Raw genomic sequence first — 24535 nt, 5'->3', positions numbered from 1 at the left:
TCAGATATTCCGATTGTGAAAGCCAAAAATCTGCTCTGAGTGCCAATTCTGAACAGATTTTTTTTTCCTTTCTTTCACAGTAAAACACCTTGGTCCAATTTCAGGAGAAAGAAAAGCTTTCAGACTGAAAGTAAGTGATAATTTTACAATATTTAAGCCCAATGGTAAATTTGGCTAGGGAAAAGAATTTTCAGTTTCATGAAAATGTCAGTTAGAGATTGTCCAAAACAATGGATCGAAAACACCTGATCTTTCTCTGCCTATTAAGGTAATCTGTTCCAGACCTTTTTGGTGATATCTACCTTTATTGCACACACAGTTTTTCATATTTCATTATGTTGACCCTCAAGTCTGATTTCTCCTCCTCTTCCCAGTGCCGGCTATAGACGTTTCCTCAGATCCTGGCCAGGTATTGAAAGATTTTTCCTATAACTGATAATATGATAAAATGATAATGTGATAAAACAGTAATATGATAATTCTAATGTGGAAAATGTATGGTTCAATCTTCCACTGTTAGATTGGTGCTCCAATCCTAAATGCTAACATACAAATTGCAGACTTCAGAAGCAGTGTGCCTCTGATTAACAAATGCTGGAGCAAAACTAGAGGGTTGAGCAGCCTTCCCTAGGTTTGAATTGGGAAGACTCAGAAAAGAAACAAGTTATTTCCACTTGTATCAAAAATATTTTATAGCCCAAACCTGTAGGCCTTCTACAACAGCGGATCTTCCAGTCTGCTCTTGTACAAGGCCCAGTGATGGCACAAGCATCACACTGCTGTGGCACACAGTGGAGTCGCTAGCAGAAATGGCTAGTGGCTGCCAGTGGCCAGTGGTTGCCGACATGTGCCAGATTTGCCCAGATGCCCCAATGAAGCAGATAGGTCAGTGGTGTGGGTGGTTCTTTAGCTGTTTGGAGATGGGAAAAGGAAGAACCGGAGGCTGATTGCATTTGGTGTGCACCCTGAGGTCAGCCAAGGCAGGGGGAGAACCCAATATCATTTCTGGGTGGGTGGCTGGCTTGAGGAGCTGGCAGGGGGAGCCTTTTGGTCTGGATCACAGAGGCTGCCTCAAATGCCTCCTAGTTTGGGGTGTGCTTGTGTGGTCCAGGTGCCTCTGCCCCTTCTGGGGGTTACAGTGATAAGTGCACACTGCATTCATGGAGCACAGCTTGGAGCCATGGTGTAAATGCCCAGCCTGGGAAATTAGGCAACCAGCTGCCCACACTACAAAAAACTGAGTATGATCATTCCTTTCCTGCTGCAGGAAACAAAAGTGACCCATTTCACTGTCTCACTGTTTCACTGTGTTCATTGGGGAGCACATGGGGAAATAACAAAAGAAGTTATTAGGCTATTCTTTCTAATAATCATTACCATGACCTACTTGTAAGCCTCCCCAGAACATTTGACTGACCACTGTGGGAGAAAGAGACCTGATTGGCTCTAGACCTGATCCTACAGGGCAGTTTTCATGGCCATATGAAAAAAAGTGAGGCAAATTATTTAGGCTTACATTAAAATGGTATGTGATGTTTTCAGCCACATATGAGATATACAATAAGAACATAAGAGCTTTATGCATGGATCAGACCCTGCATAAAGTAAACCTGATGAACCGGAATGAGTAGTTAGTCAAGGAGAACTTTATAGTATCGATGGGGGATTTTTTCCCCCTCTGCATTCCAAACTATCTTACCTCATCTTGTTCTTATTTAACATGTTGAACAGAGTCATGCTTTGAAGTTTAGGAACCTAAAAGAGGTTGTCATAAGGATGACTTGCAAATTCCCTGTAACCTTTGTATTTTTCCCCGTAACCTCTTTTGATTGAGAAACTTCCCAGTACTTGACAGAAGCAACTATTACAAGAATGGTTCATTGTATGGTACTCAGATGAATATTCTGGGTTTCCAGGTCTCATTGTGTCCAAGCAAACATTTATGGCACAAGCCAGCAAATGTTAGTCATGACTGAATCCCACTGAAACCAATGAAACAAAAGTGGAGAGTTACATCCTTCAGGTTTACTGCCCTGTCATATTTATTTAATCAAAGTTTAGTTGCCATTGCCTTTCAGTTGTTTTTTCCCCAGTGCTGGCTCAACCATGAAATAAATTTTGTGGCTTGCATCAGCAGCCAGCATTTTTTGTTGTGTTTTTAAATGTATAGGCAGATTACTTATAAAAGCGTTCAAAGTGTCTTACAATGGAAAGCACATAAAATGCATCTCATTTGCATTTATTTGATGAGTCTATCAAAAGAACAACATCATGCCTTGTATGGTCACTACCTGGTGTGAAATGTGTAGGGAAGAGTCCAAGAGTACATTAGTTGAGGGCTGTTTTCTCCTTACTGGTATCCCTTTCTGATCAGGAAATGAGAGGCAGGTCACAACTTAATGTTACACATGCCTTTCCGGCATTTTTTCACCTCTTACTTGTCAAAAAGGGATGCCTGCTGGATGGCTAGTGATGGTAGGATGGCATCAGCATTGGTGGGAAAGATGCTTTCAAGATAAGAAACTGCAACTCTCTCACTCTCAGGTCAGCTTTTCACCTTGCAGACTTCCCTTACTAACACCTTCTTGATCTGATGTGGGTGTGGATGCATGTATTCTCTTAGGTCAAGCTGCTGGTGCTGTGATAAGGTCATTTCTAGAGAGATATCCACCCTGTCCTCTGCTGTCCGTTTCAGATTGTTGACCAGCCTCATTCTAAGCCATATCATCTTCAAGGCACAAATCCTATACTAGCTGATCCATTTAAAAAAAGTAGAACCCACACTTTGTGTATTTGGAGACTTCTACATAAAGGGACTTCCTTTATGTAGACCTCAGCAGTGGGACTTCCACCAAGTAACTTTAAGGAGCTAGATAACTTTAGATATCTAAAGTTAAGTTTAGATAACCTTAAGGAGCTCTCCAGATAACCAGATAACTTTAAGGAACTTTCCATGAATGACGATTGTTGACAGCAGTCCTCAGAAGATGGAACCCACAGTGCTGAAATGGTCACATGGCTGGTTACAAAGTAATGAGGACTAGTGAAAAGATTTGGCGGTGTCATTCCTGTGCTATGTGATATAATGAGTGGTGATAGTGTTAAGCAGGGATGGAAAACCCAGCATGGCTTGACTCGAGTAAAGTCGCCAAGTCACCGCCCCCCACAACTTGCCTCGAAAAAGAGTCATAACGGGCATTTTCCGAGTCTCTGAGTTGCCCTTTAATGACTCTAAAGGACGCAAGTTGAGTCCCCCCCCCTTTAAAAATCCTGCTGTGGAAAAACGGGGTGTTAAGAGGGAGAAAATTTATTCACAGCATGTAAAAATGTTAACTCTGACTTCCTTCTTCTCAGGAGAAGAGTTATGGCAAAATTTCCACCACACCCTCTGAAATATTCTATGCTACTATTGACCATGCATCTCCAGGAAATGCCCCCATGATAAACACAAACAGCACTGAGTATGCAGAAATCATTCTACCTCAAACAGTGACTTCTACCAGCCTCCAAGACAACAATGACTATGATTATGTGATGGTTAATTAGAAATGGTTTTCCTGCTACCTTGAAAATGCCCATATTGTAAAGAAGCTTGCAATGGCTTTTTTCAGATAAGAAAATGTTATAGTTAACATTGTAATTAAAAATAATGTTTTCCTAAAACCTTTCCAAATGAGTACAGCTTTTCTATATATCTCTTTCATTGATGCAAATGCTTTCTGAGAGGAGGGATTGTTGTTGTGCATATATAGCTATACATGATCAAGTGTGTGTATGAATGTTACATAGGCAGCTGCCTTACACTGTGTCAGACCATTAGTCCCTGGGAAGTACATGTCAGAATACGGAAACAAAACTATCTACACTTTAGGTCAACCACAAGAGGAACATGAAGTAATAGTGGGCATAAGAAAAGGGAATCGATTTCTGACCTTCAAGCCCTTTCTGCAGGATTATTTTATTGCCCAAGAAATGCACATTTGCTTGTTACTGATTGTACATCATGTAGCAGCACAGTGAGCACAGCTTAGAAATAGCTTCCTAACTGAGGCACAAGAAGCATCCATGCATGGAATGGTTTTCAGAATTGTTCCAACATTGTCGGCTCATGGTATTCAGAAACTGCTTGAGGCTGAACGTCTTTATGAGTCTCTTTGATGGACCTCTCCTCCTCTCATTCAAGGTGCCCTTTCAACATCTTGCAAAATGTTGCAAATAACCAGCATGATCTGTCAGCTGTCCACTCGGTCTCTGTGCTTTTCAGAACCTTTCTGTTTAACATTGCTAGCTTGGATTTCCTACCAGGTAGCCACCATCTTCTCTATTTGGTAGATTCAGGGGTCTTTTCCTGGAGCTGTTTGGAAATTCAAAATCATCTGCTGTGCCTTTTCATTGAAGATAGTAAGCCCAGCTCCATAACAAAAGGTTCTCCCTAGGTCATTCTGGAGCTCCAGCAGTCTGCATACAAGTCATTCTTCTGCATTGGCTACTTGTATTTCTATAGTATCAAGTTCATTTACAAATGGAGAAAAAAATCATTAATACAGTACATCTTGTTTGAATTAATTCATTTTTAAACTTGCCTACATATGAGTATGGTACTGATGAACCAGAACTAGGGTCAAAGCCACATTTTCAATGATTGACTCCATGAATAAAATTACTTCTGGCTGGTTAAGGTCAAATATTATTGATTTTGTCTATGGATTGTAATATTTGAGCAACCTAATGGGTGATTATTAACTCAAGTAAAGAAAACGAATGGGAATAATGATCCGAATTCTGGGTATGATGGAATAGGATAGAATCAGAATATGCCATAATTTGCATATAAAGATACAATGTTTTACTAAGAGTGCACAGGTTTCAGGGCCACCCTTGCAGCCTCTGTTATATCCTGTGGATGACCAGGGAACCAGGCTGACTGGAAGAGTTGAAAAGTAATGAAAAGTTTTACTTACATCCTCCATCAATACCTAGGTCCCTATGGGCCTACTTAGATCTATACAAGCTCTTTTGCTGGACTAGATCTGTTCGACCACAGGTGGCATGCCAGACCCAGGACAGGGGTTATAAACCTGATATCACTGCCTCCAAGATTCACTCCGTCCCGGTCCCGATCCATCCTGACCTAGCCTGATCCACCCCCTTCACTATAACACCACCATCACAGCCGGTCTGCAGGACAGCACTGCTGGTGTGTGGCCTCTTGTCCTTTGCACCGGCGACAGCTCTCCACAGAATGGCAGAGTAGCTGCCCCACCAGTGGCCCACAAAATCTGCCAGAGGACATCACAATCTGCCAGCATACTACTTGAATAGGATTGGGGCATAAATTCACTCTAGCGTTCTAGGAAGTTCAATTTTTTTTTTCTACATGAGTAACTTACGTGTTAGTAAAAGAGAAGTTGGATCAAGTGTCATATTTATACACCCAGGTACATCCAGCCCATACATTCCTTCCTGGTCATAAATATTTTGCCTTAAAACATTCATCACAAACTCTTTACTCATTTGGTATCTCATGAAGTCTTCCGTCTCAGGTGGCACTGAGAAACACAATTGGTAGGATGCTGCAGTCTTGTTTCCATACCTGAAATAATGATCAAGCATAGCAAGAATAGTTGATGGGTTGTACAACAATTTCAATTCCCTTCTTTCATTCTAAAGATCTTTTTACAGATTACATTTTTAAGGGTCCACCAATGTTTTCTTCAAGTGTACCCCAAAGTATGCATGTGACAAAGGTGTTTCCTCATATCTTTCTATTATGGTTACTGCCAGATAAAGGCATTTACTTTTCAAGTTTTTGCTGCACTGTGAGAAATGCACCTTGGTGCCATCATATCCACTCAGCAATTATGTACTACCATGATGCTGACTGCAGTTCCTTCCACCCCCTGAATGTAAGGGCAGAAATTCCTTGCTCACCTCAATCACCTACTGTGATCAACAGCAAGTTAGCTAATTAACAGTCCAATCCTGAGCTGCCCGATGTGCGAGGCTGTTGTGGCACCAAAATGGCTACCATGGCATCCAGCCCGCGGTGGCACCTTGGGGGGAAGGGGGCGTTCATTCCATTTCCCTGGGTAAGGGAAGTAGCCCCGCAATGGGGCTACTTGATTCTGCGGCAGCTCTTGAGCTGGTGCAGAATCAAGGAGTACCGTTTTGGGCTGTGCAACCCAAACATGGGGCTCCGGATCCAGTGGAGCTGAGCTCTGCCAGTCCCACTCCCTTGCGCCCTGTCCCCATCTTTCCCCGCCCTGGAACGCCTCCCTCCCCCCTCCCCCCACACCCCTCACTCACTTTTCTGCCACCTGGTGGTTCAGGCAAGCTGCCAGACAGTGGAACACACTGGACCCACTTGCACTGGACCCACAGTGGGCAAACATGTCTTATGGTACATTTGCGACAGTGCACACCTTAGGGACTTAGCCCTTAGGGACTCATTCACTGCCCAGCATGCCAGCTTACCGGTAAGCTGGCATGCTGGGCTCTGGATCAGTCCCTAAGGGCCCAATTCTAAACAGGGCCAATACCACCAGGTCCAGGAGCTCAGCAGTGGCACAAACATGTCACAAACGTGCTGTAAGGCATGTCCTTGACACCCTGCAAGGTGTCAGCACCAGTGCTGGCCCAGCACCAGTCAGCACTGAGCCCAGCACCAGCTGGACCCTGCCAGGAGCTAGGTAAGAGCTCTAGGCGGTAGTGAGGGCCTTGGGGTGGGGGGAGGTGTTCCAGGATGGGGGAGAGTGGGGTGGGGATCCTGAACTCCATGTCGAGCTGGAGGACTTGAGAAGCCCCATTGCTGGGTTTGGGGCTTTCTCAGGGGGAAGGGGACAAAAATTCCTTCCCCCAAGGAGCAGTGGCCTCAACAGTGCTGCTGGATGCAGTGGGAGCCATTTTGGTGCCACTGCACCCAGCAGAGCTGCCGGCTTTAGGATTGGGCTGTAAGTGCATAAGGACAGGCAGAGTGGTAGTCACCAGGGAAGGAATAGAGAGGAGGAGCCACAGCTGCCTTTTCTCTCACTGCAATAGGAGCTTTAAAGGTAACTAACTTTCTTTGTCTGCCTGATCAGGCAATTCTCTTCAGCATGCAGAAGTGCTGTGCAAGGTGTTCTAAAGCCTGCGTTGCCAGGGAAGAAGCACCACACCCAGAAATGTTGTCATAAATGCAGAAATCTATTCTTTATCCTATTCCCAACTTCATGTGGATGCTTATCCTCAAGTTTCCTCACAGAACATGGTTTGTCCTTGCAGCACCTAAAGAACCTTCTGCTACGTTCCACAGTTTTCTGGATTTGATAAATTAGTGCTCTGAATCCAGGAGGGAGAGGGGGGCAGATTGGGAGGCTTTGGAGGGGGAAAGGGACAAAGCGTAATACATTGTTTTTTGAATATATTGTTCGGTATTTTCTACTTGCTTTTTGTAAGATGCCTTGAGCCGCTTCAAGGATTTATTTAGCGTATGGCATATAATACATGGAGTTATATAACAATTAAACTAGATCAAATATCAATGTCCAGTTCATCCAGCCATTCAAGGGCAGAGTTTCCTTCATTGAAAAAGTCAGACCGTGGGCCAGTATACACCCTCAGTTTGCAGCCAGACACAATGTGGTATATGGTTTGGCAGGGAAACCCGCAATCACACTGTGGGGTAGATGCTAGCCCCCATTTAAACACTGAGTCCTGGCAAACACCATGTAGGGTACAGATCCTGTTCAAAATTTTCCAGTGCTACTGAGGTAAGTTGAAACCTCAGGGAAAAAGTCAAAGCTTCAGGGAGAAAGGCAGGGTAAAAGTGCCCTTAATAAATAAATATATAGGAAGGAGGAATGGCAGGAATTATTAAGAATTATTAAAGTCATGAGTCAGGACCTCTTTTGTTTCTTCAACTTTTTCAGATAACGCTTAGAGACTCCCCCCTCCCCAATTTGAGCACCAATATTTTTCTCACGATCTTTTATCTGAGCCATATTCATAAGTTCTAAATTATAAAATTAAAGCAATGGAGCTAATTCTACTTTCCTACCTGACTGGAATAACTTCAGCAGAGATAAAATATCGCCCAAGAGCGGGTGAATCACTGTATACATCTGTAAGCTTAAGAAACATAGATTATTGCTGTATATTAGAAAGTATGAACACAGCACATCCAGACACATCAGTCACTTGTCCTGCAGCCTGATGATGTGAGATGGGTTTTACAGAATATTAACGTCCGGAAAGCAGCTGGCGCAGATGGAATTCCGGGATGGGTCCTTAAAGACTACGCTGCAGAGCTGACTGAAGTTTTTACAAATATTTTCAATTTACCTCTGTCACAGTGCTCTGTCCCTACTTGCTTGAAGACATGTTATAGTGCCAGTTCCTGAGCAGACAGTAGTTGCTTCTCTCAATGATTATTGACCTGTGGCTCTAACTTTGGTAATTATGAAGTGTTTTGAGAGGCTGGTGTTGAAACATATTAAGTCTGGTCTTCCACCCACCTTGGATCCTTGTCAATTTGCATACAGGAGTAATAGGTCAACTGATTATGCCATCTCTATTGTTTTACATATAGTCCGTCATTTGGAACAACGGGGTACATATGTACAGCTGTTATTTGTGGATTATAGTTCTGCTTTTAACATCATTCTACCTAGCAGGCTCTTTTTTAAAATGACTAGTTTGGGCACACAGCAAGACATTTGTCTGTGGATAAAGGACTTTTTGACAAATAGGCCACAGTCAGTTAGGATGGGCTCTTATTAATCTTCCACTCTGATATTAAATACAGGAGCTCCCCAAGGCTGTGTGCTGAGCCCCTTCCTCTATTCCCTGTATACACATGATTGTTCCCCATCTAATAACACCAATGAAATTATAAAATTTGCAGACGATACTACAGTGGTGGGGCTTGTTAGCGGGAATGATGAGTCTGCTTATAGGAAGGAGGTACAGGAGTTGTTATTGTGGTGCAAAGAAAATAATCTCTCACTTAACATCAAAAAAACTAAAGAACTTATAATTGACTTCCGGAAAAAGAGGGATGTACACACACCATTATACATAAATGGTGAGGAGGTGGAGAGGGTCGCTAGTTTCAAATTCCTAGATATTTATATCACAGAAGACCTCACATGGACTATTAACACCAGCATGTTGATAAAAAAGGCACAAAAGCGGTTCTATTTTCTGAGGAAGCTTGGGAGGTTAAATTTGTCACAGCAGCTGCTTGTGTCTTACTATCGTTGCACCATTGAGAGTGTCCTAACCTATGATATCTTGGTGTGGTATGGAAATTGCTCTGCAGGGGACAAAAAAGCTCTGCAGAGAATTATTAAGATCGCACAGCACATCATCAACCTTCATCTACCAGCTTTGGAGGACATCTATACATCTCGCTGTCTGCATAAGTCACATAGTATTCTGAGAGACCCCTTCCATCCGGCTCATAAGTTCTTTGAACTGTTGCCTTCAGGTAGACGATGCAGAACTATTAGAGCAGCACCACACGATTCCTGAACAGTTTTTATCCCACAGCCATAATTACACTGAATAAGGTGATATAGTTGTTACTATGCTCCTGGGCATTATGGTCTGTTATACTGTTTTATATTAAGATGCATATTGTATAGAATGTATGGGTGAGTGTGTAGAGTGTGATTGGTGAAATTGTAGTATGTATTTATGCTTGTATCTCAAAGGTGCAGAAATTTTGTTGTGCTGTAGCACAATGACAATAAAGTTACTACTACTACTACCACTACTACCACTACTACTACTACTACTACACACTAATTTTTCCAGTAGAGACTTTGTATTCAAATAAGCACGTCCCAGTATGGCATGCTACAAAATTTGTCTCTATGCCTGGCACGGTTTATTACCTTTGGCGATCACGATCCTCCATGTGCTATATTTACTGGAGGAAAAAGAAGTCCATTGAAATCCAATGAAAGCTTCCCCCCTCCAACAAAATAGTGCATGCAGAACAGCTTTGACTACAACTCTGGTAGGGGTAAAGTATTATTTAATTGATTGATTAATTGATTAAACACACATTTTACCACAGGAAAAAAATCTGTACACTTAGGTCATGTCTAGTTTGATCCTAACTCAAATATAGCTCAACAAGAATAAATGGTTGACAATTATGTCCTGTAGCACAAGATTTTGTGATACTTTTATTTTGTATACTCTTTTCCAAAATATTGCTTTGTTATCCTGCTCTACTTGAGCTTCTACACAAGACTTTAGGTGTCTCTCTTGGATCGTAAAGACAGAAATAAGTTTCAAATTATGAAAGGCAGATTGCCCAGTTGACCAGTGGGGGGCAGGGTTACCATTGAACCCTCAATAAATGCCAGACAGTATTTATTACGAATGCATTTATTACTGCAATAAAGTCAATAGGATGATATCACACAATATGCCTCTATGAATCCCACCTATCTGTCCCAGAAAACACCTTTCTCATGTCTTAAATATGGCATAAAGATATTTGGGAGATAACTTTGATGGGTGGTTAAACCATTTCCCAACGTTTTTGAAAGTGGAGGGCATCGTTTCTTGCTTTGCTACTCAACAGAAAATAGCTCATTTGTAGCATAATAGTAGAAAAATAACAGCCCAATCCTATGCTAGATTGGGCAGCTAGCTGTAACGCTTTGCCATAACAGAACTCCATTCCACTGTCACAAAATGGCTACCAACAAAGCACAGAGCACTTAGTTGGTAGCCATTTTAGGGCACTGCTGCAAGACACAGTAGTACTCCTGGGATGTCACTGGATCTAGTCATGTTAGAGCAGGTAATGCAGAGGCAGGGAAAGGACAAAATGGGGTGGGTAGGGAAGAATGGATCCAGCCTCCCCACCCCCTTGCTCTCCTTGGATTTGTGCCATTTAAAGAGCTGGCGCAGGTTCAAGGAGACCCATTGCAGAATGGGTCAAATCCGTTTTCCACTCTGAAGTCTCCCAGTCCACCCCCCTCCCACCCATTGGTTACAGAGTGGGCCTTTTTGGAGTGGCTGCACCGGCTGGGATGGGGAAGGATTGGGCTCCCAGTAAGGTATTTTGGAATGGTTGGGTCAAACGTAGATAAATGAGCACATTGGCTTTGTATACTGTTCCAAAATGAGGATAGTTCATGCATACCTATGACTTGAGGAATGTAGCTAAATGTTTAAGAAGAGATATAGATGTTATAGTCAAGTGTCTGACTATAAACTTACCATTTTACTAAGATGTTCAGAAACCAGATTAGATGCTGATTCTGAAAGTAACTGGTCAGGATTAGCACAATTAATTTTTATTGTCCCTGAAAAATTATGATGATGACCACTTGCTATTAATTCAGGATCCCAATATTCATCTTCATCAATATAAACCACTGAAACAAACACAAAATAAGTTATTAGTAGTAATAATTATCCATAGGGTCACTATGCTTTTCAGCATCACATCATTCTAAGTTCGGTTTTTACAGTACGCTCAGGTCAATGCACTGCTGTTTCACATCACTATTTTAGCAGGCTAAGAGGACATCCAATTACTTGTTTCATTTCTTTCAGCGTCAGGAGCAACATTGTTGACTTCAAGTTTAACAAACTGCATGAGGTTAAGCGGCTATTTTCCGATGTGGCACTGAGAGGGAATGAACTGAGATAACTTTTCAAATGAGCATTTTGAAATTGATGCTCCTATTCTGTCTATTTATTAGATTAAAGTTATTGCAGATTTACATTTCTTTTTTTAACTTTTTCTCTTATTTGGGTGGAGAAAGTCAGCTACATATTTTAAATATCAATAATCAATGAAAATCAGAATTGTGTTTAATTCCCCAAGTTCTCAGAAGGAAGTTTTTTCTGTTTTCTGAGACCTTTTAACCAGATAAGTCAAACCAAGAACCAGCGTCTTATATATACAGGTGCCCTCCATATCTGTGAATCATGTATCCGCTGTTTCATTTATCCACGGATTGGATTCGTGGGCCCCCCAGCGTGTCCCCTCTGGTGGCAAGGGGAGCTCTGCCACTAGGGACTTCCCCAGGCCTCCTAATGCTTTATAAGGCATAAAAAACATCACTTCTGTGTTTTTTGAAAAAAACAACGAAAGTCACTTTTTTCATCGTAGAGTCAATCTGACCATGGTGGAGGCCACGGGCGAGTACATGTGGCCTCTGCCGGATTCAGAAGACTCTCCGGAGGCAGAGGGAGCACAGATCCCCTTGTCTCCAGAGGATGGGGGCATTCCCTCATACCTGCAGATTCACAGCTGGTTTCGGAAAGTAACCCCCATGGATATGGGGGCATGCCTGTATATACAAAGCATGTGATACTACCATTATATGTTAATGGTTGCATCACTGATATGCCTTTTTGTGTTTGAGAAAGAGCAGCCATAGGCTGGGGGAGGAAAGGATGAGGCTCAGGACTACAGCATGTGGGGGAAGGAGCTTATGCTCCATCATGATTCCAATCCAGATTCAAGGCAGATTTTGCAGCACCTTCAAAATTAAAAGTGGTTTCCCATAAGATTACATTCACCTGATCTTCTGCTTTACCTGATCATTTTTAATTGGAAGGTGCCTTCATGTATACATTATGCTAATCCTCACAATAGCTGCGAGTTTACACTTATTTCCATTCTACAGGTGAAACAGTGATATATTCAAGGTCACATAATGAGTCCTTGGCAGAGGTCAGGCATACTTACCTGAGTGAAAAGTTAAACTAAGAATAATCACAATGATTAACAATACGAACATTGAAGTTATAACCATCCACAGTTTGCATTTCCAAAAAACAATCTCAGAACATGAAGTCACATTGGCAGTCTCCTAGGGACACAAAGAATAAAAAATGAAGTGTGTTAATAAGTAACAAAGTTTGAGAATCATTAATGTGTGAAATCACACACATGTGGTGGCCTAGTTCGGAATCGCATTTCCAGTCCAACAACCAGGAATTGGACCAGGAATAAGCAATTAGCTTGAGTCCCTCCCCATTCCCTTCGCTTCTTCCCACACTTCCTGGTTTGCTAAATATGATGTCCAAACCAGGAAACTGATTTGACTGATCCCTCCGAAGAAGACTTCTTGGTTTGTTAAACCAAGAGTTTGTTAAACCTACAGTTTGCTAGAACATAGAAACCAAGAAACTGGGAATTAGGTGATCCCTCCAATCCAGGATTGCAAAACACCAACATGAAACCATGGTGAACAATCCTGATTTGGAGGGATCACTCAAATCCATTTCCCGGTTTGAACATTGCATAGCCAGGAAGTTGTCTATGAAGATGGCATCTGAGTGAAAGGGAAAAGAGGGGAAGGAGATGTCCAGCTCTTCACTTGTTTAAAAAATGTATACCCTTCCTTGCCCCTCCCCCCCCCCGAGGAACCACTAGATAACAGATTACAGATCTATAAACTCAGATCTATAAACATCTACTTTGATGTTATTTCATAGTTCTGGTCAATGAACCATGGTGTTTTAGCCGGAAATGCAATGACTCAACCAGGTCATACTATAACAGGCAGGGCTTGTACTTTTACTTTCAGTTATGCATCCTGAATATCACTAAGGAATAAGCACCTAGAGAAAATTAATAAGTACTGTACAAATTTGTTCCTGTACACTCAAAATGAAACACACTGTTTAGTCAACACACACACTGTTTAGTCACTAATAATCTAATCTGGTGATGTGCTCAGTGTCTTAGTAAAGCTCATCACTTGGATTTTAGCAGCAACAATGCTCCTAACGCCTTGAGCTGATGTGACCCCTTTGGGAGACACCTGTTGCCTGGTTGAAAGCATTAAGTATAAAACATTCATCATTTCTTAAGCCCATGTATGCTTTCGTTGCTAACAAATATAAACAGAGATTACAAGTTTCAGGTGAGACTCATTGCTGCAACCTTTGAAATTCTGATGCATGCACTACAAACAGGAAGTAACCCAGGAAGAAACCATAAACAGATCTGTAGTCACGTCTGCAATCTATGCACACTTCTGTGGGAATAAACCGCACGCAGCATGCAACATTCAGTTTTAGTAGCTGAGCTTAAAGAAGAATTGTATTTCACCTATACAGATAGTTTTTATTTTCCAGTCAATAAAGACTGGAGGAAAAAGAATGGTAAACACTCAAGCAGCCCAATCCCAACTCCCTCCACAGCGATGCAGCAGCACCAATGTGGCTACTGTTGTATCCCACATGGGAGTTTTGGCCAATATGGGTCAACTTGCACCTCCTGGTGCAAGTCTGTGTTGAGCAAAGCAGGCAGATCAGGAAGGGGGTCAGGATTCAGTGGATGCTGCTGCTGCTGAACCCGCTTCCTGGACCCGCTCCCCCCTCCTCCAGCCCATCCTGCCTCCCCCATTGGCTTATCTTCCAAGCAGCACTTTGGCCATCTGCCTGCACCCAGAAGCCACTCCAGCCTGGCCATTGGTGGCCTGCTAGTGCAAACTGTCATCACCTACTTTATGACATCCATATACCAGCTGGTGCAACGCATTCCACCAGCAGCAAGGGGCCATAGGGTCTTCAATCTTATGCATCCTTACAAGTCAGTGCGACCCACAGAAATCAGTGAAACTTCCAAGCAAGCACGCATGCATAGGATCATGCTATATGGTAACCAGGGTTGGAAACTCGACTAGGATGACTCGGCCTCAAGTTGTGAAAATGCACATTTATTGCTGACCCGTGGACTTGTGAGTTGAGTGTGTGGAAGACTCAGAAAAATACCTGAGTCAAGGACCCCAGACTCAGTATTCATTGTCACGCATGCAGACTCTAGTCTGCCTGTGTTTGGGTGTGCTTGCTTACTGTTTACTGTACGTGGTGAAAAACCTTGTGGAGCCATCATTCAGACCATGCAAGCAGCAGGGGAGGGTTAATGCTTTCCTTTTGAATCATTTGGAGGGGGGGGGGAGGCAGGAGTGAGCTCTATTCCTTATCTCTGATAGGAAAGAAAGGAACCAATGGACCAAGGGTGGGAGGTTTGATTATTTCTTTGGCTGAGAGAGGGCCGGAGAAGGAGCCCAAGGGGGTTCTTGCCTTACAGTTGGCTGCCAGAAGCCCAGGAAGGAGGAGGCAGGAAAGTGGGGGAGGGGAGGCAGCTCATAGCAAACAGATTTTTCACTGCATGGCTTGGCTCCATTGTTACTTGGGGGGAAGGGAGAAAACCTCATTGAATGACCCGCTGAAGTGGGACTACTTCTGAGTACAGCTGTCAAGGATTGAGTTGTCCTGGTAAGCCTCGCAGCTGCTGTGTGTGACCATCCTCCCTCTTGCCGCTTCTGTCTCTACTCTCATGCAGTCCCTCCACCCCCTCCTGCCTTGTTTACAGATGCATGGGGACAGCAGGGGAGATGGTTAAAGAGAACTCTGACACACACACACACACACACACACATACCCCCAGCAGCAGCCACATTTTTTCCATGGCGGGTTTTTTAAAGGGGGGACGACTTGACTTGAGTCCTTTAGAGTAGCAAAGGGATGACTTGGAAAGTACCCCTGTTATGACTTGTTTTTGAGTCAAGTCTCTGGGGGTGGTGACTCTAGACTTGACTCAAGCTGTGCTGGACTTTCCCATCCCTGATGGTAACCATAATTTACTAGAATTGGACTGGCAGAGCACTCCAAAGGGTCATATATGTTTTGCAGTAAAATACATGTGAGACTTTCAATAACAAATTGAGGGATTTATTTTTTTTAAAAAAAACAACTCCTAATAGTTTCATGATTCTCTTGGAAACATATCCTATGAACAGATCCCTGCAAGGTCCACTCCAATACAATGTACATGGAGGATATGGAACTGTACAATCAGAGCACAATTCTATGCACTTCTGCTCAGAAATGTAAGTCGCACTGTGTTCAATAGTGCTTACTTCCAGAACGTGTATATAGGATTACAGCCTCAATACTTTAAAAAAGAAAAGGAAAAAAAAGCTGAATTCTTGCTCATCAACTATTTGGCAGGAAAGGAGGAGTGTATGAGATTGAATCCAGTCCCCTGCACCTCCTTCCAATTATCCAATCAGCTAACCCCTCCCCCCAAATGTTGGATCTTGAAGGGGAATCTTGTTTGCAGGACCTATATATTGTGCACACACACAGTGCCTTGTTCAGCTTGAGGTGAAATGCCCCTAGCTGGATACAGAAACCTTATCTTGAAATTTGTGCAATACTGTAAAAAAGTACCCATGAAAATTAACTTGTAAAATTAGCCTAAGAAATGGTTAATTTGTATTTGCCTTGCACTTTCAAGTGTTTAAAGTGCTTTGTGAGTACTGTACAGTATTATCTTACAGTTGTAATCCTTACAACAACCGTGTGAAATGAGTAATATCCCCACAATATACTGCAGGTGGAAGGCTGAGGAGGAGTGGCTAGCCTGAAGCCACTTAACGAATTCATGGTAAAGGGAAGAATCAAACCAGGGAATTCCTGATTCATAGATCCATGTCTTAGCCACTACGTGACAGCAGCTCTCATGGAATCCACATAAGTTTCAGTGATACAGAACTCTTGCTTAAAAATACTATGATGGCATGAACCAGCCAAAATCCCATGTATTGCAACAGGAGAGATTTAAGTACAGGCTTAACTTTCCAACTGGAATTAATGTGATGAAATGTGTATCTCTTTACCTGGATTGCATCCTGTTTTTTTTAAAAAACAACATAGCTCAGAGTCCTAGCACTCTAGCAAATCAAGAAAATGTGTGTTCTAGATACCAAATAGGGCTGCATTCCCACATACGTTTACCTGGGAATAAGTCCCAGTGAAATCAATGACTCTCACTTCTAAGTGCATAGGATTTAACTGTAGGTACTTTTGTATAATCTCTGGCATCAAGTACAAATTAAGTACTGTGAATACCACAAGTGGTGTACACAGCACAAATACAGGTATTGTTGTTGTTTAATAGGTGCAGTTGGGGCGTATGCAGAGGTGGTTTCATGGCGAAATTGCTACTTTTACAGTATCCGTTACATTTAAATGTTTGAAGTTCTGTCCAAGCATTGCCAAAAATTTGCTGAAATTGTTGCATGATATTGTTTTGTTCCAAAAAAAAAAAAACAAAAAAACCCAAACCAAACAAAAACAGAAAAAACCACACAAACTCCAAAATGAATAATTCATTTTCCTACCTGACAGCGTTTCGTAGCGGTGGGATTAAGAGGCTCAGTCAGGTCACGCGCATTTTCTCTCTCAAGTTCAGGTAACTCAATGACCTGAGCTTCTGGTTCAGCAACATGGCCATTCATTGCTTCCAATGCTCTGTTAGGAACTGTTCAGCGCAGGCAACATAAGCGGGGGGGGGGGGGAATAAACCACCAACTTCCTTTGGGGTTTGAGTCGCTCGCCGTTATGTCTCTGCTGATAACATGGAACAAGCCAGCAGAGTTACCACTCAGACCATTGTTTCCCAGGAATTGGTACGATGACACAGAATGCTAGAAACAATATATAGACCATGATGGTGCTGTGGGAAAAGCAATGCGTAAAGTCAAGGAGTCCCATTTACCTACAGTCAGGAAACACGCATTCCCCTTCTCAGGTTGTGCAAGGCTGGATTTTCCAGTTTGCCGGCTTACTAAGCCTGCCCTCTGTAGACACAAGGAGGGAACTTAACCTCAGGCAACCAAACCCTCTCTGAAGTAATCAAAGTTCACGTTTTTCTTAGAGTGTAATAAAAACCTTCACAGGTGATGACCTCCCTGAAATAATTCTAGCAGAGAAAGGCAGCACATCAGAAACAAGGACTGCAAGGCAAAGCAACCAAAAATTACTAAGTCAGAGAGGCTAAGCGGCCCGTGATTTATCTCAAGATATAGTCTGCTTGAAGGCACCAAGAGATTCCTGAAATTCTCATTGTAGGTTTGATTACACAGGCCTACAAAATTGAGGGTCAGAAAAGTTTTTCCCAAACTTTATGGTGGTTTGATATGAATTTGGGGTGCCAATTCCAAAAATGGCATCCGTTTTGCCCTATCATGTCTAGTTTTAGAGATATAGTATAGCCTCATTAGTGAATAGCTCAAGCAGCTTTCTCATGAGGAAGCCATGGTGTAGGCTTCCTCATGAGGAAGCTGCTTGAACCATTCACTAAAGAGGCTATGCTGTGTCTCCAAAACTAGACGTGATAGGGCAATACGGATGCCATTTTTGGAATCAGCACCCCAAATGTACCCAGGAATTGGTGTAATGTTTAAGGAAGTAAAATGTGTGTTGGCCTGTGTTATTAGTGCCCTGGGCGAGTCTTTAAAATGCAAATTGCAACATGCAGCTTATTTCACCTGCTTTGGAAGTATAAGGTGTAGGTGTGTATCTCTAGGAGTGATGTTGGGGATTGGCCAGGCTAGGTACTGGCCAAGGGCCCATGCTCATCAGATGTTACACCTAGCCCTGATACCGTCCATACCAATGTCAGCAGTGACATGCATCAGCCAAGAGAACATCCTATCTACAAATAGGAGCATCATGCAGAGGCCTTTTGCAGGGCCTCAAGACCCTGGTCAGTGGGGAGAACAGGACAAGGAGAAGCTGCTGCTGCAAGGCTCTTGACATCTCCAAGAGGCAGGGATTTTTAGAAGAAAGCCTGTTGGCTGGTGGGCAGGGTGGGAGAAGGAAGACTAGATGCCACTGCTCCAAAAGTCTCAACTGCAGCACCACCGCTTCCTCCTTTCCATTCCAATTGGTGAAAGGAGAAAGGAGGTGGTGGCAGCTCCTCTTCCTTCTATACTCCAAGGGTAAGAAGGAGTGAGAGGCTGCCACTGAAGACTTCCTTTTCATCAGTGGAGCAGGTTAGCATAGCTGATGCCTATAGCCACTGGTAAGCTTGCAGGTGGAGGTGTTCCATCATACAAGTGAATGGCTTTGCCTCTGAGCCCCACGCTGGTACAGTGCCAGATGATGATCTCTGTGTAGCCCTGTTAGAAAAGAAGCAATAAGACCCATTTGCTCTTCCGATGGGAAAATGCAGGGCGAATGTTATCATCACAATTAAAAGCAGTTGTAGAAAGTAGAAATGTAGAAAAGTACACATTTTCTACACAAATGTACACATTTTCTACACAAATGTAGAAAAGAAAGATGTAGGAGCACACACAGATAAGCCAGGTGCAAACAGTGTTGTTCCCAACACATTTCAAAAGTATTTTTATAGGAGAAATTATCAAAACGACAATCAAAATATAAATATGTACATTTAAATGTTACAAATAACTGACATCAGTATTTCTTGAGGTATCCCCCCCACACACACCATGACATCATTGCCTGTTACTTCTGGGGTGGGAGGCCAGAAGTCATGTGACAAACACCAGTAAGAGGCTCAGGGTGGACAAGAGAGCCTTTTCTGAATGGTTGGCAACCTTCAGTCTCGAAAGACTATGGTATAAGCCTACAGCACCAGGTATTCCCAGGCGGTCTCCCATCCAAGTACTAACCAGGCCTGACCCTGCTTAGCTTCCAAGATCAGATGGGATCGGGCATGTGCAGGATATACGGAAAAGCATACTTCGTAGCTCTGCCCTTTCCAGAGCTGAGCTGAGCTTCCTACTGCTGTTTGTTGTGTCACCACCTTGGTCTTGCTGCCGGGCAGCAGGGGTCCAGGGGTCCTGCGAGTACCAGCAGACATCACCTCAAGTACCATGCAGAATGCAGTTTTGTTGAGCAGGTGCATGGAAACGTTATGTATTGTTGGGTTGATTTATAGAATAATCACTTTGTACAGGTTCAGCATATTTGTGCCTGTAATGTATACAGTTTGTTTGTTTTCCTGTTAATTCCACTGTGCAAGGTGAGCTTTTCCAGGACTTGTAAATGCAATCACCACATATCCAGGATACTGGATCACTTATCCATCTGCTTTGTGATGCCTCTGCTATCTTGTGCCATCATGTGTGTGCCAATGGCAGGTGTGCTGGTAGGTGCATATACATTTGCTCACATAACCGGCAACTAGGAATTATGTACATATTCAAAGTGGGTTGACCAAAAAAGTCCCTGGTCTTGTTAATCAAGCCTTTCAGATCACATATGTCAAAAATATTATTTTGCATACTTTACTGCAGGCCAAATGGACTTGCACACATGTTCAATGTGCACACATGAATCTTTTTTTTTTTTTTTTACAGAGGTTCTCCTTTCCACAAATACCAACCCACCCACCCCCCACCCCCAATAACTGTTCTGAAATTTCAAACATGTTAGTAAGAAATGCTGGCTTAAATTGCATGAGAGAAAACTAAAATAAACAAGGTGGAAATAACTGCACTTAGACTCAAAGCCATTTTCTCTGAAACTGCTTTCAGATAAAATCCCCCACGCTGCTTAATGTTTAAAAAGGCACTGGACTTTGGAGATCAGTGGGGACACTTTTGAAGAGGAAACACGGCCAAAAAAAAAAAAAATCAAGTGCACACAGATCAAATATATACACATTTCTTTGAATCATGGTCCTTCACACTGATGAGACAGCACCCTTACTAACATTATTGTGCATTTATTTATTAAGATGTCTAAGAGCCCAATCCTATGCATGTCTACTCAGAAGTAAGCTTCATTATAAACAATGGTGTTTACTCTCCAGTAAGTCTGGATAGGATTGCAGCCTAATTCAAGCTGACCTCCTAAAATTAAATTAAAGGCTCAAATATAGGGGGTGTGGAAAAAAAAAATGAAGCTACCCATGACAGATTTGCTATTGAACTAGAAACACATTTTATCATTTCCTCTGTGAGCCACTGTGAGTATTCTGAAATCCAACTGACAGAAGACAAAATTCTATGTCATCCCCCATATATCAATACAATATTATACCTTTAATATTTGAGATAATATACTTTAATGACATCATTTAGTGCTCTTGGCCTCCAGCACTTGCCCAAAAAAGTTCTAGAAGTTTCTTGGATTTTGACATATCACTGCAGGGAAATCCCTAAAAAATATATCCCAAGCTCATTCTCTAGAATTCTTCAGTAGAAAGGGCTATGCTTGCACACTTCTTTCTTTCCCCCAACCCCAACACACACACACACGCACACAGAGAGAGAGAGAGAGAGAGAGAGAGAGAGCGCAGAAGGTGCTTTCCATGAATGTACCATCACTAAGTATTAATATCTAATTCTGTCTTTAGATGTTCTGCCTTAAGAGGCATATTTAGTGCATGTGTATAGAGCAGAAGCAGCATTATAGCAGCAGAATCTGTCTCCTGCCGGCAAAAGGCATATGCTAGTAATCAAAAATTTTTATGTTCGTCACCCTGAAGTACATTCACCGAATGTGCAGGATGCTTTCGGAACATGAGAAGAATCGAGGGCTCTCTAGTTACATTCTTTCATAAAATTTGAGGACACACATTTACTATCGCATTAGTGTAATGTTGATACTTGCCAAGGAGTGCTCTAAACAGGCATACCTTTCATTGTAATTCAGAAGGCTGAACGCAGGTCTGAAATTCTGCATTCATTTCAGAGCTGCCAACGTTTCATGCATGCTTGAAACCTCTTTCCCTGTGAGTTTTTATTCTTTAGCATCCTTTTGTTAGATGTCAGTGCCTTTTGCTCTTCACTAAGTCGCACTAAATCATGGAGACAAGAGGCTCTCAGAAAGCTCTTGTGTGGGTGAGGAAGCTGAGCAGAAAGATCAATCATTAACTACATTCTTTTGTGGACATGGGGCTCTGTCACTGATCATGAATGCCAGAGTTCAGTCATTCAGCTGAGCAAGTTGGAGCTGCTTTCCCACAAAACAGTGTAGTGTCCTCATCTCGGTATTGATCTGTATGTTGAAACATACACACTTGCATGCATGCATGAGCATGAACATGCAAACATGAACATGTTTATACTGGATAAACATTGCGATCCGGCAGTTATACTGGATCCCAACCCCCGTTCCCGGGAAGAACAGAGTGGCTCCAAGCCATTCTGCTCTCCTTGGACATGCACCACCTGAGGAGGTGGCGCAAGTCTGAGATGACCCATAGGGGCCAGTGGCCCTTACCCAGGGGTAAGGGGAAAAATTTCCCCTTGCCTCTGACTGAGCCGCTTCTGGCCCCTATCCTGCGCCGGATACAGCGCAAGCCTCTTGACTTGCCTATTCCAACGCAGGATAGGATTGTGCCCTTAAACAGATACCAGCCTTTGAAAGATCTCGTTTGCTTCGAAAAACACCATAATGGTGAGCAGCCCAGTCATTTATCTGTTGCTCATCTTTCACTCTCAGAGCTGACCACACAGTTCAACCTATTAATCCAGTAAGGCCCTCTTGTTTCATATTTTCCCCTGACATTGTGCAGTTTCATCTACATTGAAATCCTAGAAAAGAGATTCCCTTTTTTGTTGTTGTATCTTTTAGTAAAGTTATCAGGGCATGGATGTTGGATGTTCTCTGTACTTATTCAGTAATTTTTTTTTAACAAACTCTTTCTCTCTCTGTCTCTCTCTCTCCCCCTCCCACTCATCCTCCCACCAAAGAACAGACTAGAGGGCGGAAAGTATACATGAATATGCAAAGAGAGCATTTACAGCACCACAAGCCACATATCAGGATGAAAAAAAACAATATATATAAAACCAAAACAAAATAACTCCTACCTTTCCTATACCAGCTACTCAAGGCTACCGGGCACTGTCTTCTCCAGGCACTCACCAGCCCCAGACCTGCAGCAATCTTGCTGAAGATATCCTCACATCACACCTTGGCACATTGCCTGGCATTTTTATTACAATTAATGATTTGCGCAATACTTACCACAGCAGAGGCAGTACTGCTTTATAATAAATTTTAATAGGAATGTACCAAGAACACGGCCCTATGCATGTCTACTCCAAAGTTAGTTCCTTTGTGTTTGATGGGGCTTACTCACAGGAAAGTGTTATTTGATTGCCGCCTTCACTTATAAGATACAGGGCCTAGGAGAGGGGAGTAAATGGGGTAATTTGTATCTGCACTCAGGATCAAAAGGGGGACAGGAGCCAAAGCAGGGGGCCCAGAAATTTCCTGTGATCTGACATTTTCCTATCTACTCAGACTTGTTGCCCGTACAGGATGCTGGGGACACGACCGTGACTGGGGATGCTGGGGACACTACTGATGCCACATGGGTGGGTAGACCTGGGCTCCAAAGACTTATCCAGCTGTCTCTCCCCTGCTTTCACCCTGCTTCACCCCTCCCTGCCCCTATTTTACTCACCCATCACCACCCTCCCCTGCTCTGTTTCACCCCCACCCTTCGCAAAGGGGCCACAAAGAAACTTTGTACCCTGTGAAAAATTCCTCTCAGAAACCCTGATTAGATACCTCTCTGTTGCTAAAGTTTGTATATAGCTCATTATCTGTAGTGTTTTTAATGCTTTCAGCCCATAAGTCCATAACAGAAGATGGATGGATAGAAAGTTGACTTGGAGAACTGAGACAGGCCAGATCAGATATGATTCAGGACAGAGAAAGGAAATTGAAACTTCCATGGTCTTCAGTTCCCATCACAAACTCTTTCTCTCCGGCAGGGATGGGAACTGGGCACTATGGCGGGACTCAAGTCGAGTCCAAAGTCTCCACCCCTACAACTCAACTCGTGTACAATTCTTATTGGGAGCCCTTTGCTGACTTGCCCCCGAAAATTCCCTTTTCGACTTGAGCCAGAGTCTTTTGGGTCAGGTATGCCAGGTTATGGGCCAAAAGGTACTATGAGGCATTGGGAAGTACTCGGCAAGGCGGGATGGGATGGGACAGACAACAGGAGGGGATAGAAGCAGGAGAAGTGTTGTGTGGCAGCAACTTGGGAGGCTTACATTAAGAGTACAACCCAATCCTTTGCAGCTCTATTCAGAAGTAGTCCATTGCCTGTCATTCAATGAGGCAACTTCTTCCTCCCAGGTAACAACGGCAGGAGCCATGAGGAACCGCTTCCTGGCTTCTTCACCTCCTTTTCCCCCCTCCAGCCAATCCTTGGGCTCGTCCTTCTGCCCTTCCCCTTGGGCTTCAGATATGGAAAAGAGAGTCTGCTCCCACCTCCCCTCCTTCCTGCTCGATGCAAAAGCAAAACATTAACCCTTCCCATTTTTTTGCAACTCAGACTCATAGAATCATAAAGTTGGAAGGGGCCTAATAGAAGTCACCTGACTCCAGTTTCCATCCCTGTTATGCAGTATTTTTGTGTCACCCACAGGGGTGCATTAATCCCCAAACTTGAACAATCTCGACCTTAAGGAAGAGGAAAAACCACATACACATTAAGAGCAATATAAATTTGATCAAAAGAAGTGATGCAAGGCAGAACAACCTTTAAAATAGTTTCAGGTAGATACTGATCAATGGATGAGATTCTATTCCCCACTCCTGCTCATGGAACCCCAATGAAAAGCCACCAAGAAAGTGAAATAAAGTCTGTGCATTTAGTCCACGTAATTCTTTAGCAGTGCAAAATTCATCAGTATTTTTTTGGCTCATATATATTCAGTATGCCAACATGGTTTCTTCTTTACATCAGATTTATCATATTATAAAATCTGTTCTGTTC

At 42.9% G+C, this 24535-nt stretch overlaps 2 protein-coding genes and 1 pseudogene across 2 annotated transcripts in view; all 3 read right to left on the bottom strand.

Moving 5' to 3' along the window:
- Positions 1-5373: 5373 nt before the first annotated feature.
- On the bottom strand, positions 5374-14549 carry C3H3orf52 (chromosome 3 C3orf52 homolog). The gene is made up of 5 exons (XM_066621275.1): positions 14472-14549; positions 12704-12827; positions 11221-11378; positions 8036-8106; positions 5374-5593 (listed from the first exon to the last, which is right to left on the bottom strand). Exons 1-5 carry the CDS (start codon positions 14547-14549, stop codon positions 5374-5376), a joined length of 651 nt encoding a protein of 216 aa, XP_066477372.1.
- A 658-nt stretch (positions 14550-15207) lies between these two features.
- Positions 15208-24535, bottom strand: part of LOC136645015 (suppressor of tumorigenicity 14 protein-like) — a 30278-nt gene continuing 20950 nt past the window's right edge. The window contains exon 16 of the mRNA XM_066621274.1: positions 15208-15281. Within this exon, the coding sequence (XP_066477371.1) occupies positions 15208-15281 (74 nt within the window). The remainder of the gene's footprint in view (positions 15282-24535) is intronic.
- On the bottom strand, positions 19409-19524 carry LOC136646309 (5S ribosomal RNA; annotated as a pseudogene).

The sequence above is a fragment of the Tiliqua scincoides genome, chromosome 3, assembly GCF_035046505.1.
Source record: "Tiliqua scincoides isolate rTilSci1 chromosome 3, rTilSci1.hap2, whole genome shotgun sequence".
Lineage (NCBI taxonomy): Eukaryota > Metazoa > Chordata > Lepidosauria > Squamata > Scincidae > Tiliqua > Tiliqua scincoides.
Note: the sequence above shows the minus strand (reverse complement) of the source record. Positions and strands in the feature narration are given on the sequence as shown.

Excerpts from the sequence above, each read along its gene's own strand:
- C3H3orf52 (XM_066621275.1), bottom strand. The coding sequence starts at position 14,549 with ATGCATAAGATTGAAGACCCTATGGCCCCTTGCTGCTGGTGGAATGCG. Across the intron at positions 12,828-14,471 it reads TGGTATATGGATGTCATAAA|GAGACTGCCAATGTGACTTC; the intron begins GTAGGTGATGAC and ends TTGTGTCCCTAG. Across the intron at positions 5,594-8,035 it reads GCTGAAGTTATTCCAGTCAG|GTATGGAAACAAGACTGCAG; the intron begins GTAGGAAAGTAG and ends TCATTATTTCAG.